Raw genomic sequence first — 12,846 nt, 5'->3', positions numbered from 1 at the left:
TAACTGCGGGTTCTGCTAGTCTACTGTCGATCGACCGTAGGGAGGGGCTCCACTCCCTACGGTCGATCTTCCGACCGTATTTTTTCCTTTTTAGTAACTTTTTTATCTTTTTCTGAGAAAATTTTTTTGAAGAAACTTTTCAAAGGAAAAATTTGGAGGGCGTGGAAAAATTTTAATGAGAAAACATTTGAAAGAGAAACTTTTGGAAAAAAATAAAAAAAATTTGAAGAAAAAACTGTTGCATCCAAAAACAAAAAAAATTGTCAGAAAAAGTTTTGTGAAAACTTTTGCATCCAAACAAAAAAAGGTTTGTAAAAACTTTTTGCATCCAAAAATTGAAAAAAAGAAAAAAGGAAAAAAAGCCACTACCCTTACCTTGAGGAGCTCGGCGCCGCCACCGGCCCGCCGTGCCTCCCAGCCGCGCCACCTCCGTCCCACCCCGCCGTGGCGCGAGCTCGCCTAGGGAGGTCGCCGCCGCCTCCGCCCCGCCGTGCCACCTCCGCCCCGCCGCGCTGCTCCGCCACGAGCTCACTCGGGGAGGTCGCCGCTGCTCCCCCCAAGGAGCTCACCGCCGCTCTGCGCCATCTCCAGAGGAAGGAGAAGAGGAAAGGGAAGAGGAAGGAGAAAAAAGAGTGAGACGGATCGACCGTAAGTTTTAGAACTTACGGTCGAGTGTATATTATATTTAGTATCGAGAGATGGATTTTTGTTTGAAGAGACGATGTTGGCGGGTACTTCCTCCAGAAAGGACCACCCTCTCTCTAGTTAATTCCTACAAAGCGTGTATTGATTTCAAGAGCACTTACTCACTCCCTCGTGATAATATATAATATTCTCTCTATTCTAAATTGTAGATCGTTTTAAATTTTTCTAGATATATAGTTTATTGTGCATCTAGACGTAGCATATATCTTATTGCATATAAAATTTATATATCTAAAAAAATTAAAATAATCTATAATATAAAACTGGAGGATCAGAATTTATAAGGGATAAGGTTGATAAAAAAAAACTATGTTACTGCAGTGCTCACACATACAGCCAGCCAGCTCGGCGCAACTAAGGCCCAGGTTCACACGGGAGAATCATAGCCCATCAATGAAGGAAGAGAAGCCTAAAGTTTGAAACTATATATGCTCGAGGTCGAGATTGACGAGCTTTATGGCCTTCACTCAGCTGCCAGCATACATTTGCACTAGCGAAGCCTGGCTAAAGGGATGTACAGGCAACCAAACAAAACGAAGTTGCATTGTTGAAGCCTGGCTAGGCCTTATGCACCCATCCAAACACACCCAACGTTGCAAGGAAATGAGAGACATGACCCCAAGCAAATAAGCCATTCATGCCTGCAGCTAGAGAGAGGCAGAGAGCAGCATTGTTTGTAGAGTCCCAAGAGTGAATGAAGATGGCTTATCACGACCACCTCGCTGCTCATTTATTTATACGGAGGCGTACACAAGAGACATTGCATCATCCGTAGGCACTGAAATTTTACAGAGCACAAAAGCCTAGCGAAAGAAAGACGATGGCAATACGTACAATGTTCTGTTGCGTCAGAGCACCAAGGTCGCCCAATGAAATGTTGGATGGAACTCCCTACTGCCCCTACAGCAAGATGTTTGCGAGTCGCAACAAGCCTCACTCTCCACGGGCGCCGCTTGCTGTGCCTAATATGCCTGGCAGCAAGGTGCGCAGATCCTTGACGACCATGCTCATGCTGGGCCGGAAGTCCTCCTCGTATTGCACACAGCGGGACGCAATGTCAGCCATCTGCTTGCCAAAACAAAGATCTTGATCATGTATATTATATATATATTACTTTACTACTGTTATTTTGAACAAGAAATAACTCCCCCCCAGCGGACAATGAAAAACCTAAGTATTGGAGCACGGTCGGAGAAGCATCTAGAAACAATATCGTTCTAGAAACATTTCTGCCGAGTCCAGAATGGACTTCAAGATTTTTGACCTCTTGTTTTCCATCAAGCAAATCAGCAGCAGGTCGATCTTCCTCTCCTCCAAGCTTGGCCAAACATCTCCATGCTCCCTTCTCTCAACCGAAGCACCCAATCGGCTCTCCTCCTCTCTACCGGCATGGCTACTCCTCATCAATCTCTGTTTCTCTTTGCACTGCTTCCAAATCCAAGCAGCTAGCCAAACACCAGAACCACCCACGACATCTCCCTTCTCTGAATTACCTCCAATCCAAGCAGCTTGCGTTCCTCCCTCCCTCTATTCTTCTGTCCACCGAAGCAAACAGTGGTTGTAGCTCCAAGCCGAGCATCCTGTTCCACCTCTTTCATCCCTTCTGTCTCTGCACGAGCACCCCTCTTCCACACCAGCCGTTCCTCCACCTGTAAGCCATAGCGGCCTGAGCACCGCGGGCTAGAATTGCTGCGGAGGGCGGATGGCCCTTTTGCTGGCGTCGCCCCTAGCTAGAGCCTTGTGCGCCTGCGGGAGGAGGATGGAAGGGGAGAAGGGAAAATAACGCGTAGGGAATAAATCACGCGGAGTCGCAGATGGAAGAAAAATTGGCGGGATCGGCCGATTGGGAGCGCAAGCTAGCATTGGGCGCGCGAGAATGTTGGGTACCCATTTTTGACACCGGTTGGAGCTAGTTTCTGTGTTTGGTTCCGAAATTGGCTTTTGGGAATGTATTTTGGGCACTTGGAGATGCTCTAGGACCAATAATATTACCTTGGCAAAATCCTTAGGAGGGTATTTTCCTCTAAGTCTTGGATCTGCGCATCGGTGCACCCTGCGAGTTCCGAGTTTTGGTCTTGCCTACAGAGTACAGATCAATGCCATGATTAGTTTCTCCTTATGGTCAAGTACGTATGAGAGCAAGTCTCCATACCCATGACACGAGGTCCTGCTGATCACGTGGTCGTTGTCTACGATCACGTGCCTTACGACCAGTTAAAAGCTCCAACAGCACAACCCCAAAGCTAAAAACTTCGCTCTTGTTGCTCTTGTTGCTAAACAGTCTAGTTATTATCAACCTACAGAACCATTGACAGAGTTAGTAGGTGAGTATATGACATCGCCAATTTAATAGAAGATATGAAAACATTGAAACATACTCCCTCCGTATAGCTTTTACACGATGTTTAGGACATGATTGTGCATACCAAGGAGTGATTAATTAGGGTGTAGTTTTTCCTGTTTGTCCTTATTAAATAGGGCTGCGGGTGTATCGTGGACATCCTTTGCCAAAAACGCTTCGTTAGCCAGGACGTCATGTAAAAGCTATACGGAGGGAGTATGGTATTTTGGTTACATACTCAGGTGCACCATAACCCCCAAAGTCAGGCCTATGAGGAAAATCATATGTATTGTCCGGGTCAATCTTGTCAGCAGGGTTTGATTTGAAGACTCCAAAATCTCCAATAACCTTTGCAACATCGTTGTCAAAGAGAAGTATGTTTCTTGATTTGATGATTCTATGAGTGATGCAATGCTCCGCCTTCTCAATGATGAACTCAAGCCCTTCTGCAGAACTTAAGGCAATATTCACTCGTTGTGCCCATGAAAGAGCTTGTCCTGGTTGGGCTCCCACGGCACCCTTTTTGCCTGCGATCACAAACCTGAATAATAAGAACTTCACTTGCAAACCTTCTTAGCTGTTTACACACAGCACAATTCTTGGCGCACTGGCAAATATGATGTCATTAATTCGCTAGCCCCTGAATCTAAAGAAGGCCTCTTGATTATGATTGAAGGCATAACCATTGGATGTTATTAGGAGCTTATTTGCTGCCAGGTAAGCTTCTAAAAGAGTGACTATGATCCCTCTAAGAAATGAAAGACTCTTATATAAAAAAATTGACCGAGATAAGGAAGTCCTAAACTATAAAAACAACATCAATTAAAGAAAGCAAGAAAACCATGCAACTGCACAGGTTAACGTATAACATCTCAACAGGTGTCATGCCATTGTGATCTAAAAAATGAATAGCGCATAACATCTCTCATAAAGCATACTCGAATGCACCAGGCAAACAAACTAAAAGTATCCTGGTATAAAAGGTTTTATTATTTGTCATGACATGATCATGACTGTGATTTAATATACATTCATTAAGATATATTTAAGCTAAATTTATCACAACACCTGCATGGGTCAACCAACCTAGTTGATAGATATAGCATCTCAACATGCCTCATGACATTTGACTAATGAGGAGAGACAGTTGCTTTCATCAAGGATACCAAATTGTATCAAGCAACAAAAACAAGATTATATGGAATAAAAGGTTTCATTGTTCATCACCGTGAAGAATATCATGCAAGGAACCCCTTGACGAGTACTCATAAACAAGAGCACGGACATTCCCTTCTATACAGTAGCTAAGAAGTTGAACAACATTGTTGTGCTCCAATCTTGAAATGGACTGAACCTGCAACAAGAGATGAAATTGGAAAACAATCCCTTTATGCAAATGTTAATGAAAAGTGCCATATCGAGGATGGTTGATAAGGTAGAATAGGCAGATATCACCTTCAATAGGAATTCGTTTTCAAGCTCCTCAACTTCGGGATAATCAAGCTTCTTAACCGCACATTTCCGGCTATCTTTCAGCTCTCCAAGGAAAACTTCAGCATGTGATCCCTGTCCTATTAGAGTATCATAACTGAAGTTCCTGGTGATTTTCTTTAGTTCATCAAGGGAAATGGCCAGTACTTGCGTGGGCTGTTCTTTTTTGGTGGGGTTGGTAGGGTAGTTACTGCCTGCAACAAGGAAAATTATGGTAGTAATGAAAGAAACTTAATATGCTACTCCCACCAAATTTATGTGAATCTGGAAATACATTGTCAAACTTTTCAAACTTTGATTATCAAAAAGGAATATCTACATTGGAAACACGAATGTAAGTTTATCTCAAAAATAACTTTCATAGTATTAAAATTGACTGGGTTTCTATACACATATTATGCAAGAATTAGTCCTCAAATTTGCATTTTTAGATCACATCACTGTCCTAACATATATATGTGGTTGGACAATAAATCTTCCTTTTTTTTGTTTTAGACTTTTAGCAGTAGTGCATTACTATTTATTTGGTGGCGTATGGGCCAGATTACTATAACCTTTCATATTCCATAAATTTTCTTCTATAACAATATTATTACTGGTTAGTTCCTCATCAAAGGGTCCTACCTAGTATAGCATTCTTGGTTCTACTCGTATTCAATTTTGCCTGCTTACCTTTTTATTTATAGCAGGAAATATTTATGGGGACATTTATTATATGTCACTGAACTTGAATAGCATTAATATATATGTTATGAGATTGACATGCCATGTTTTTGTTAGGTAAAACCTAGTAGCGCATGTAATAAGGAAAGAAAAAATGCCTCGGTCATTCATATTTTATTTAAAAGGGTTCAATTTTTATTCATATATTTATCAGTCTGACTTGAATCGAGTAAAAGAAACAACACAAAAATAAGCTCAACATAAAAAATAACATTAATTATGGAACATCAAGACGGCCTTCAATACATGACCTTGAACGTTGCTTCATTTAATATTTTTTGTTATTTAAAGTTACTAAATATATCATTATAAAAACTGCCAATACCATTTTCATGTGAAAGATCTTAATACTTTTGTACATATTGCAGCGGGCGGGCGGGCGGGCGGGGGGGGGGGGGGTCAAAGTTTTAATTGTAACTGCACACATATAAATGATATCTATTTAGGAATACCTCTATAAAAAGGAAAGATTCCCTAGATTTTCATACTAATCAAGGAAAAACGTTAAAGACATACTGACTCTGTCCTGAAATATAAGATATTTTAGTTTGTCGTAAGTCAAAATGGTCTAAGTTCGACCAAATTTGTAGAGAAGAATATTAATATCTAACACATCAAAGAAGTAAATTATGAAAATATATTTCATAATGAATCTAATTACTTTTATTTGACATTCAAAATATTATTACTCTTTTGTGTAAACTTGGTCAAACTTATAATAGTTTGACTTAGGACAAATAAAAATATCTTGTATTTTAGGACGGAGGGAGTAGGACATGATAAAATATTATGCTTGTCAATTAGTTGGCACAAAAAATAGTAGAATAGTTCTGAAAAAGCGTTGGGTAATTTAAACAAATTGAAGCAAGGAATGATGTGATAATCCATTATAAGTGAGTAACACATGGAAGAAAATTAGGAAGAGGAAAAATTCTTACCATTAACATGATGTGGCAAAAGGCATATGCATAAACAGTATGGACTATGGAGTGTCAATATAAATATATGTGTAATTGAATTGCCAGATCATCAAAAATAAAAATATCAACTAACCATTAATACAACGTACAATTAGCAATCTTTCATAATTACCTGAAGACTCAGGCATTTCTTCCCTCCTGCGCAGCTGCACATCTTTCATACACTTCCTTAGTCTATCTGCCACTTCAACCATTTCTGGGCGCTGTCTGTTTTCCAATATCAAGCATTGGTTTGCAAGCTTTGCAATATCATCAAGCACCTTTATGCTTTTTTTTCCATGTACAATTTCCTTATCAAACATTTGCCTTACTTTTTTCCCTCTTTTAAAAGCCTCAATGAAATTCTGAATGAGGTAAGTGTTCCCATCTGCCGCTTTCTTTCTGGTAATCATTTCCACCAAAAGAACCCCAAAGCTATATACGTCACTCTTCGGAGTTAGAATCCCAGTCTGACTGTACAGAGGATCCAGGTAACCAATAGAACCAATGATATTTTGGGTTTGCTGGGTCCCATCAGAAGAAATCAATCTTGCTATTCCAAAATCTGATATCTTCGGCGCAAAAAATTCATTGAGCAGTATATTATCTGGTTTGATGTCCCCATGAAGAATAGGACTATACATTGAATGCATGTAAGATAGCACTTCAGCTAACTCAATGACAATGCTCAAGCGTCTGTCCAGAGGGAAGAAAACATGGCCATTAGCATTACCTCGATGAAGGATGTCGGCAAGATTTCCATTACAAATAAATTCCATAACAATCGCTAGAGCATTTTCCTCAGTGCAGCAACCCAAAAGCCTTACCACATTCTTGTGATTTATTTGAGAGTGCACAATCACCTCTTTGGCCAAGTCTTCTTTCCTGGTCCCATCTTTGTATTTCTTTACTGCCACCAGAAGTTGATCATCTAATACTCCTCTGTAAACCTCACTGAATGCCCCTTTGCCCAGCAAAGTGCTATATCCATTGGTAATGTGCTCTATCTCCTTTTCTGTGAAAGATCTCAGATTATAGTTATTGTTCACTCTCTGAAGCACCACATGACCATTGCTTTTAAGAAAGTCTCTAAGAGTATTCCCTTGGTAATCCATAAACAGACCAATAAAGGTGATGGAAAGCAGTGAGTGATTTTTGCCTGCACAAAAGAGATAAATATTGTTACTGTGATCATTGCAATTTTAATTCCTCTTTTTCCCAGAAGAAGAAATCTTTAACGTCCAACAGAACATGAGCACATGGGGAAATTGCCGAAATGGCAAAATGTGAACTGTTTTAACAGCACATGATGGAGAGATCATGCTATTCACAAATCACAAGTGGTACAGCTTTAATAGTGCAATTGGTTCAGTTTCAACCATGATGAGTACTTTGTGCCACCTATTGAAGACAATGAGTCTATACTTTTTTTGACGCGGCTTAATTTTTCTTTGAAGCGGTAGTCTATACTTTTTTGAGCACATATGTAAACAGATTTCTGAAATTTCTGAACATCTTGTCATAATAAAACAATCATTCATGTATGTCTCTAAAGCTATTGCTTTGCTCAACAAGGAGATTGTGAAAATATTGCTTCACTGAACAAATCTTCTAATTTTGTGCTAACTCGTTATTAATGTGTTTACGGTTTACCCAGACAGTTGTCCTAGCAACCCAAAATCGTTTACTGTCGAAATGATCAACAGGCAACTAATATTCGAGATCTGAGGTTTTCTTTATGCCGTTCGCACAAACATGCTCATCCAAATTAGCTGATATATCCAATGCTCCCAATACAATTTGTAGTTGAAGCAGATCCTACGATACCAAATCGTTGACTTTCTATGTATCCTTATTACAGCGGTAAGAGATTTTGTCTAGCTCAACACGCATAAGCCACATACTGAATCGGGACGGTCCTCCCCCACCTCGTCATCCGAGGTGCCGCTGGCTTCGCAGCCATCAGAGCTTCTGCGCTCGAGTCGACCTGAGGCGGAGATCTGATAACTGATAAGTCTTCCAGGTCGGCAAGGATCGTGTGGCGGGTGCTCCGAGCGACCGGGGGTGGGGCAAAAGGGGCGGAGGTGGTGTGGAGCCCCTGACTGAGGCTGTGGGAAATCGAAAAGTTGGCAAACCCCGACGCTCGAAAAAAATAACCTTTTCATATGAAACTCCATATGTAAAATGGGAAAGAAGGATCCGTTGCCAGAAGAAATCAGCTAAAACGGCCGGTTTCATGTCGATCTCAGTTCCAATGTAAAATGAAATACCGAGGTGAGGAGACCAGTGGTTTACCTTCCTGTCGCCCGCACTTGCAGGCCGGCCCTGTGCTCAGAGGAACTTTGGCAACCACACTGCCGCCCAGCTTGCAGTCAAGCCAGAAGCCCGGCCTATGTCGTCAACGCAGTTCATCCGTCGGCATCATGACGATTCCTTAATCCTCTTTCAAGGAAGGAGGCTAGCACCAATTGGACATATATTAGTACGCAACGTACGGGCACCGTGTTCAAAACAGGTAGCGATCCAGCACCGTGTTCAGCTAACATACACAGCATTGGGATGGATTGTTTTCTATTATTTGTAACACAGTACTACCTAATACATACGCTCGCCCACATACACCATCACTATACACTAAAGCACCTATCAACACGACAACACATACGGAGACGGGTGCGAAGAACAAATTGACCGTATATCCCCTCGTCGGACCCGGAGCCACGAGACTGCGCATATGATATAGATATTTGTAGAATAAGAGATGAGGCATGTACCTGATGTGATGTACTCGGACTCGAGTAGGACTGGTCCCCGAATAGTACTCGGGTATAACTCCTAAGCTAGTATCGGGCTAAGATTCCATGTAACTCTATCGTCCCCAGAGTATATAAGGGCGGGCAGGGACCCTATCCAACGGGACACATCAATAACCAATCAAGGCAATACAAACAACTGCACAGGACATAGGTATTACACAACTCGCGGCCCGAGCCTGTCTAAACCTTGTGTTGCTTGCACCTTCAAGTTTCTGATCTCGGCGACACCCTACCTACAAATCTACTACCTCGGGGTATCGCTTGGTAGGCTTAGCGGTAAAACACCGACAGCTAGCGCGCTAGGTAGGGGTGTTCATCGAAGATTCCCTAATGAACTCGATGGCGACGTTCACCTTCACCAACACTGCGAGGGCACGACATTCACCTTCAGCTCGTGGGTCTGCGTCGCTGATGGTGCACGCGACTTCCGTCGGCACCCTGTCGACGACAAGAAGCCAGAGGCATCTGCACCAACATCCCGTCGCAACATCAACAAACTCGTCGATGACCTCGACAAAATTCAACTTTCCGATCTAATCAGGAATCACGAGGATGAGTCCGGGTCCAACCTGATGTCTACTCGTGATCGATCCGGATTCCAATCCCCGTTCGGACTACACAACACAACCATTGTTTATCGGGAGGCGCTACAGTCCCGAGTCCCTATCCGCATTGGAAAAGGATCTGGATCGGTTCGACCTCAGCTCGCGCTGCGACACCGCCGCCGACCTTGACTACTCATCTCGACTAGAAACTAGTTGGGGACGAGTCTTAAGCTACTCGGCGATGAGTTTCGTACGGTCAATAACTAGTCGGAGTCGACTCCGTCTACAAGGCTTCATCGACAAATCGCCTATAAATCAAGCTAAGCGACTTATACCTTTCTCCAACTTGTTAACGACAAGATTGGTCATACGCCGACTACTTTATACGCTGCAACACGCGCTGTCGCCGACTACTTTATGCACTACAACACGCACTCTCGCCGACTACTTTACGCGCAACACGCGCTCTTAACAGTCGCTAACAGTCGCTAACCTTCAACCCTTCGTCGACTACTTTATGCCAACGAGAATTCTTTTTTGTCGCAACGACGAATACTTATTCCTGCATTTGTTGTCCTCTCTTAACAGTCGCTAATCTACTCGGGTAGCAAGTTCCTTAATCTGTAAAACCTCGGATCTTCAGTCATGCCTAAGCGACTCTATGCGTACACGGGACAAAAATCTCATACATGCTATGGCAAAGGCTAGAACGGGACCAGGTGATTAAACGTAGCAGGCGGACTACCCGTGTGATTTAAATGTCCTAAACAAGAGTTTGACACAGCAAGTTTATTTTTACACCGTATAAATTTTGATATCTTCTTATTATACTACATAATATCTGCATTGTCTTTTTTTCAGATCGAGCTTCGTCAGGCCACTCGACGCATCTCCAATGGATCCACTATCTCCAAGGCTCGGGGGCTAGGCACCAATAACTTCTTGACGTGGCTCCTGCGACTCACCTGTCTCGTAACCTCGGGGGCTGCACACCGCAAAACTACTCGGATTATGACTTGCGTGAAGACTAAGACCACCAAGACCCTTAAATTGATTATTCAAATCATTTCAAGGCTCGGGGGCTGATAAGCTACACCGAACAGTCGATTTTTTCAAGACGAAGGAAGAAGACTTAATTGACCCTCAGCCTGATTCTTCGATTCAACCTAAGGCGGAGGAGGTGCAGACCTAGATCTAGATCTGGAAATGGCGTCGGTGCTGGAACAAAGGAATGCGAAAGGCCAACAACAGAGAAAGCGAGAGCGTGGTTTAACTCTAAGTCATTGCGCGGTAAAATAACCAGCGACGGGCCTAGGGTCACCTCACAGAAGTTGAAGAGTTTTTTTCATGATAAGATTTGTTTTGAGCGGTAATTTAGGGTTTCTTTGGGGAAGTTATTTGTTTAGCCATTTTTTCAAGGAGTTTATCCTGAAGAAAAAGGCTTTCAAATTTCTAATCAATTTTTATTATCTTAACCATCAAATTAATTTCTTAAAAATATTCTACAATGCATGCAATGTTTCTTTTGGATCCTTTTTCCAAATTTTTTATTTGTATTTAAGGCTCGGGGGCTACAGAACATGTGTCATCAGCGACTTATTTTTCAAATTTATTTGAAGACAAAAAAGATTCAAGATTAATATTAATATGAGACCCTCAGCCCGATTCTTCGATTCAACCTAAGGCTCGGGGGCTACTCCATATGGAATGCGATTTTTATCGCACCCCATACAGAAGATCATTTCTGAAGATTTAAAACTACTTGGGGCATGAGCACTTCATAGCATCGAAGCAGCCAAAAAGTACTCGGAAGATATATTCAAGATGGAGTTTTGAAGAACTCGAAGATGACTTCAGAAGTACTCGAAGCCTGCAGTACTTGACTACGAAGAGCTCGGAGACTTGTCACATCCGAAGCTACGGGACTGCGCATATAGCATAGATAGTTCAAGAACAAGGGATGGGGCATGTCTCATACCTTATACCTGATGTAATGTACTCGGAGTTGAGTAGGACTAGTCGATAAAGAAGGAAACTACCCGAGCAGTACTTAGGCAGGACTCCTAAGCTAGTATCGGGCTAGCATTCCATGTAACCCTATCCCCCAGAGTATATAAGAGCGGTTAGAGACTTCCTCCAACAGGGCACATCAATAACCAATCCAAGTCAATACAAACCACCACGTAGGATGTAGGGTTACGCAACTCGCGGCCCAAACCTGTCCAAACCTTATGTTGCTTGCACCTTCAAGTTCCTGGTCGGTGACACCCTACCTACAAATCTACTACCTCGGGGTATCTCTTGGTAGACTTGGCGGTTAAACACCGACACCCTCCCAGTGTATGAAAGAAAATATGATATAGCTATCTATTATCGTCTTTTCTGTTATGTATCTATAAACCAAATATGAAATATCAAATTATTGACGGCTGCAGCTTCTTTATGTCAAACAATTTGGCTCATTAGATACAATGATGTCTCTGAAAATGCCAGCCAAAATATTAGCTGCAGGTTCTATTCATAGCGACATATTGGCTCCGGTCTGGCATGTCACAAACAGGAGTCCGGCTTTACACTTCTTTACTTCCCATGGATGGTCATTTAGATTGCATATTATTGGTCTTTCAGTTGGCTTTATTTACAGACATATGGTCCAAAGCTATGTGGCTACGTTTTGTAATAATTGTGGATTGATTCCTCTTCCTTGAGAGGATGAAACGTAATATTCTTCCATTATCTAAAAAACAACAAGCAATGATGAAGCTATCAGTTTGAATGTAAGCTCTTGTTGCCGCAAAAATCAGACGGTGAATCTTGCAGAGCACGACACGCTAAGGCCTGTGAGCTCTGCTTATCTCCAGTGCAGGTCCTGCAAATCAGGTTCGGGACGTGCCAGTCAATTTGACCTGTAATCAAGAGAAAAAAAATTTAATCAGTAAAACAACGAGGAACGTATCGGCTGAGATTCCGAATAGTTCCAACAAACGCATCGGCTGGGACATCCGAAGCATAATATCGAGCATCGGCTATGAAGCCGATTTCATGATGAAATAGGATTAAGAATAAAAATCTCATAACTAAACACATGCGCTTAATTAAGCTAAACTTATTATCACCATTAGTCAGATCGGACCTAACCGAGATGATGCTAACAACAGCGCAACAAATCGCGCATAATTAATCGATGCATCTAATTGTATCAAAATTTACACTTGTCCTTAAGTCCAGAATCGGCCAGGGAAGCCGATTGATACTACTGAACCATC

General features: G+C 42.1%; 1 protein-coding gene across 2 annotated transcripts; it reads right to left on the bottom strand.

The window, feature by feature from the left end:
• Positions 1-1,396: 1,396 nt before the first annotated feature.
• On the bottom strand, positions 1,397-8,648 carry LOC112895653 (putative wall-associated receptor kinase-like 11). Of its 2 annotated transcripts, none has more exons than XM_025963633.1 (8): positions 8,515-8,648; positions 6,353-7,378; positions 4,502-4,731; positions 4,271-4,400; positions 3,285-3,573; positions 2,858-3,002; positions 2,698-2,784; positions 1,397-1,770 (listed from the first exon to the last, which is right to left on the bottom strand). In XM_025963633.1, exons 2-8 carry the CDS (start codon positions 7,332-7,334, stop codon positions 1,639-1,641), a joined length of 1,995 nt encoding a protein of 664 aa, XP_025819418.1. In that variant the 5' UTR covers positions 7,335-7,378; positions 8,515-8,648; the 3' UTR covers positions 1,397-1,638. The 2 variants fall into 2 exon arrangements, with proteins under 2 accessions (XP_025819418.1, XP_025819419.1); XM_025963634.1 differs by having other exon boundaries at positions 4,274-4,400.
• Between the last annotated feature and the right edge of the window lie 4,198 nt (positions 8,649-12,846).

Source organism: Panicum hallii, chromosome 5 (assembly GCF_002211085.1).
Source record: "Panicum hallii strain FIL2 chromosome 5, PHallii_v3.1, whole genome shotgun sequence".
NCBI classification, from domain to species: Eukaryota; Viridiplantae; Streptophyta; class Magnoliopsida; order Poales; family Poaceae; genus Panicum; species Panicum hallii.
Note: the sequence above shows the minus strand (reverse complement) of the source record. Positions and strands in the feature narration are given on the sequence as shown.

Coding starts and splice junctions, on each gene's coding strand:
- LOC112895653 (XM_025963633.1), bottom strand. CDS start 7,334: ATGGATTACCAAGGGAATACTCTTAGAGACTTTCTTAAAAGCAATGGT. Junction 4,401..4,501: donor AAAACGAATTCCTATTGAAG/GTGATATCTGCC, acceptor CTCTTGTTGCAG/GTTCAGTCCATTTCAAGATT. Junction 3,574..4,270: donor GCATGATATTCTTCACGGTG/ATGAACAATGAA, acceptor TTGTGATCGCAG/GCAAAAAGGGTGCCGTGGGA.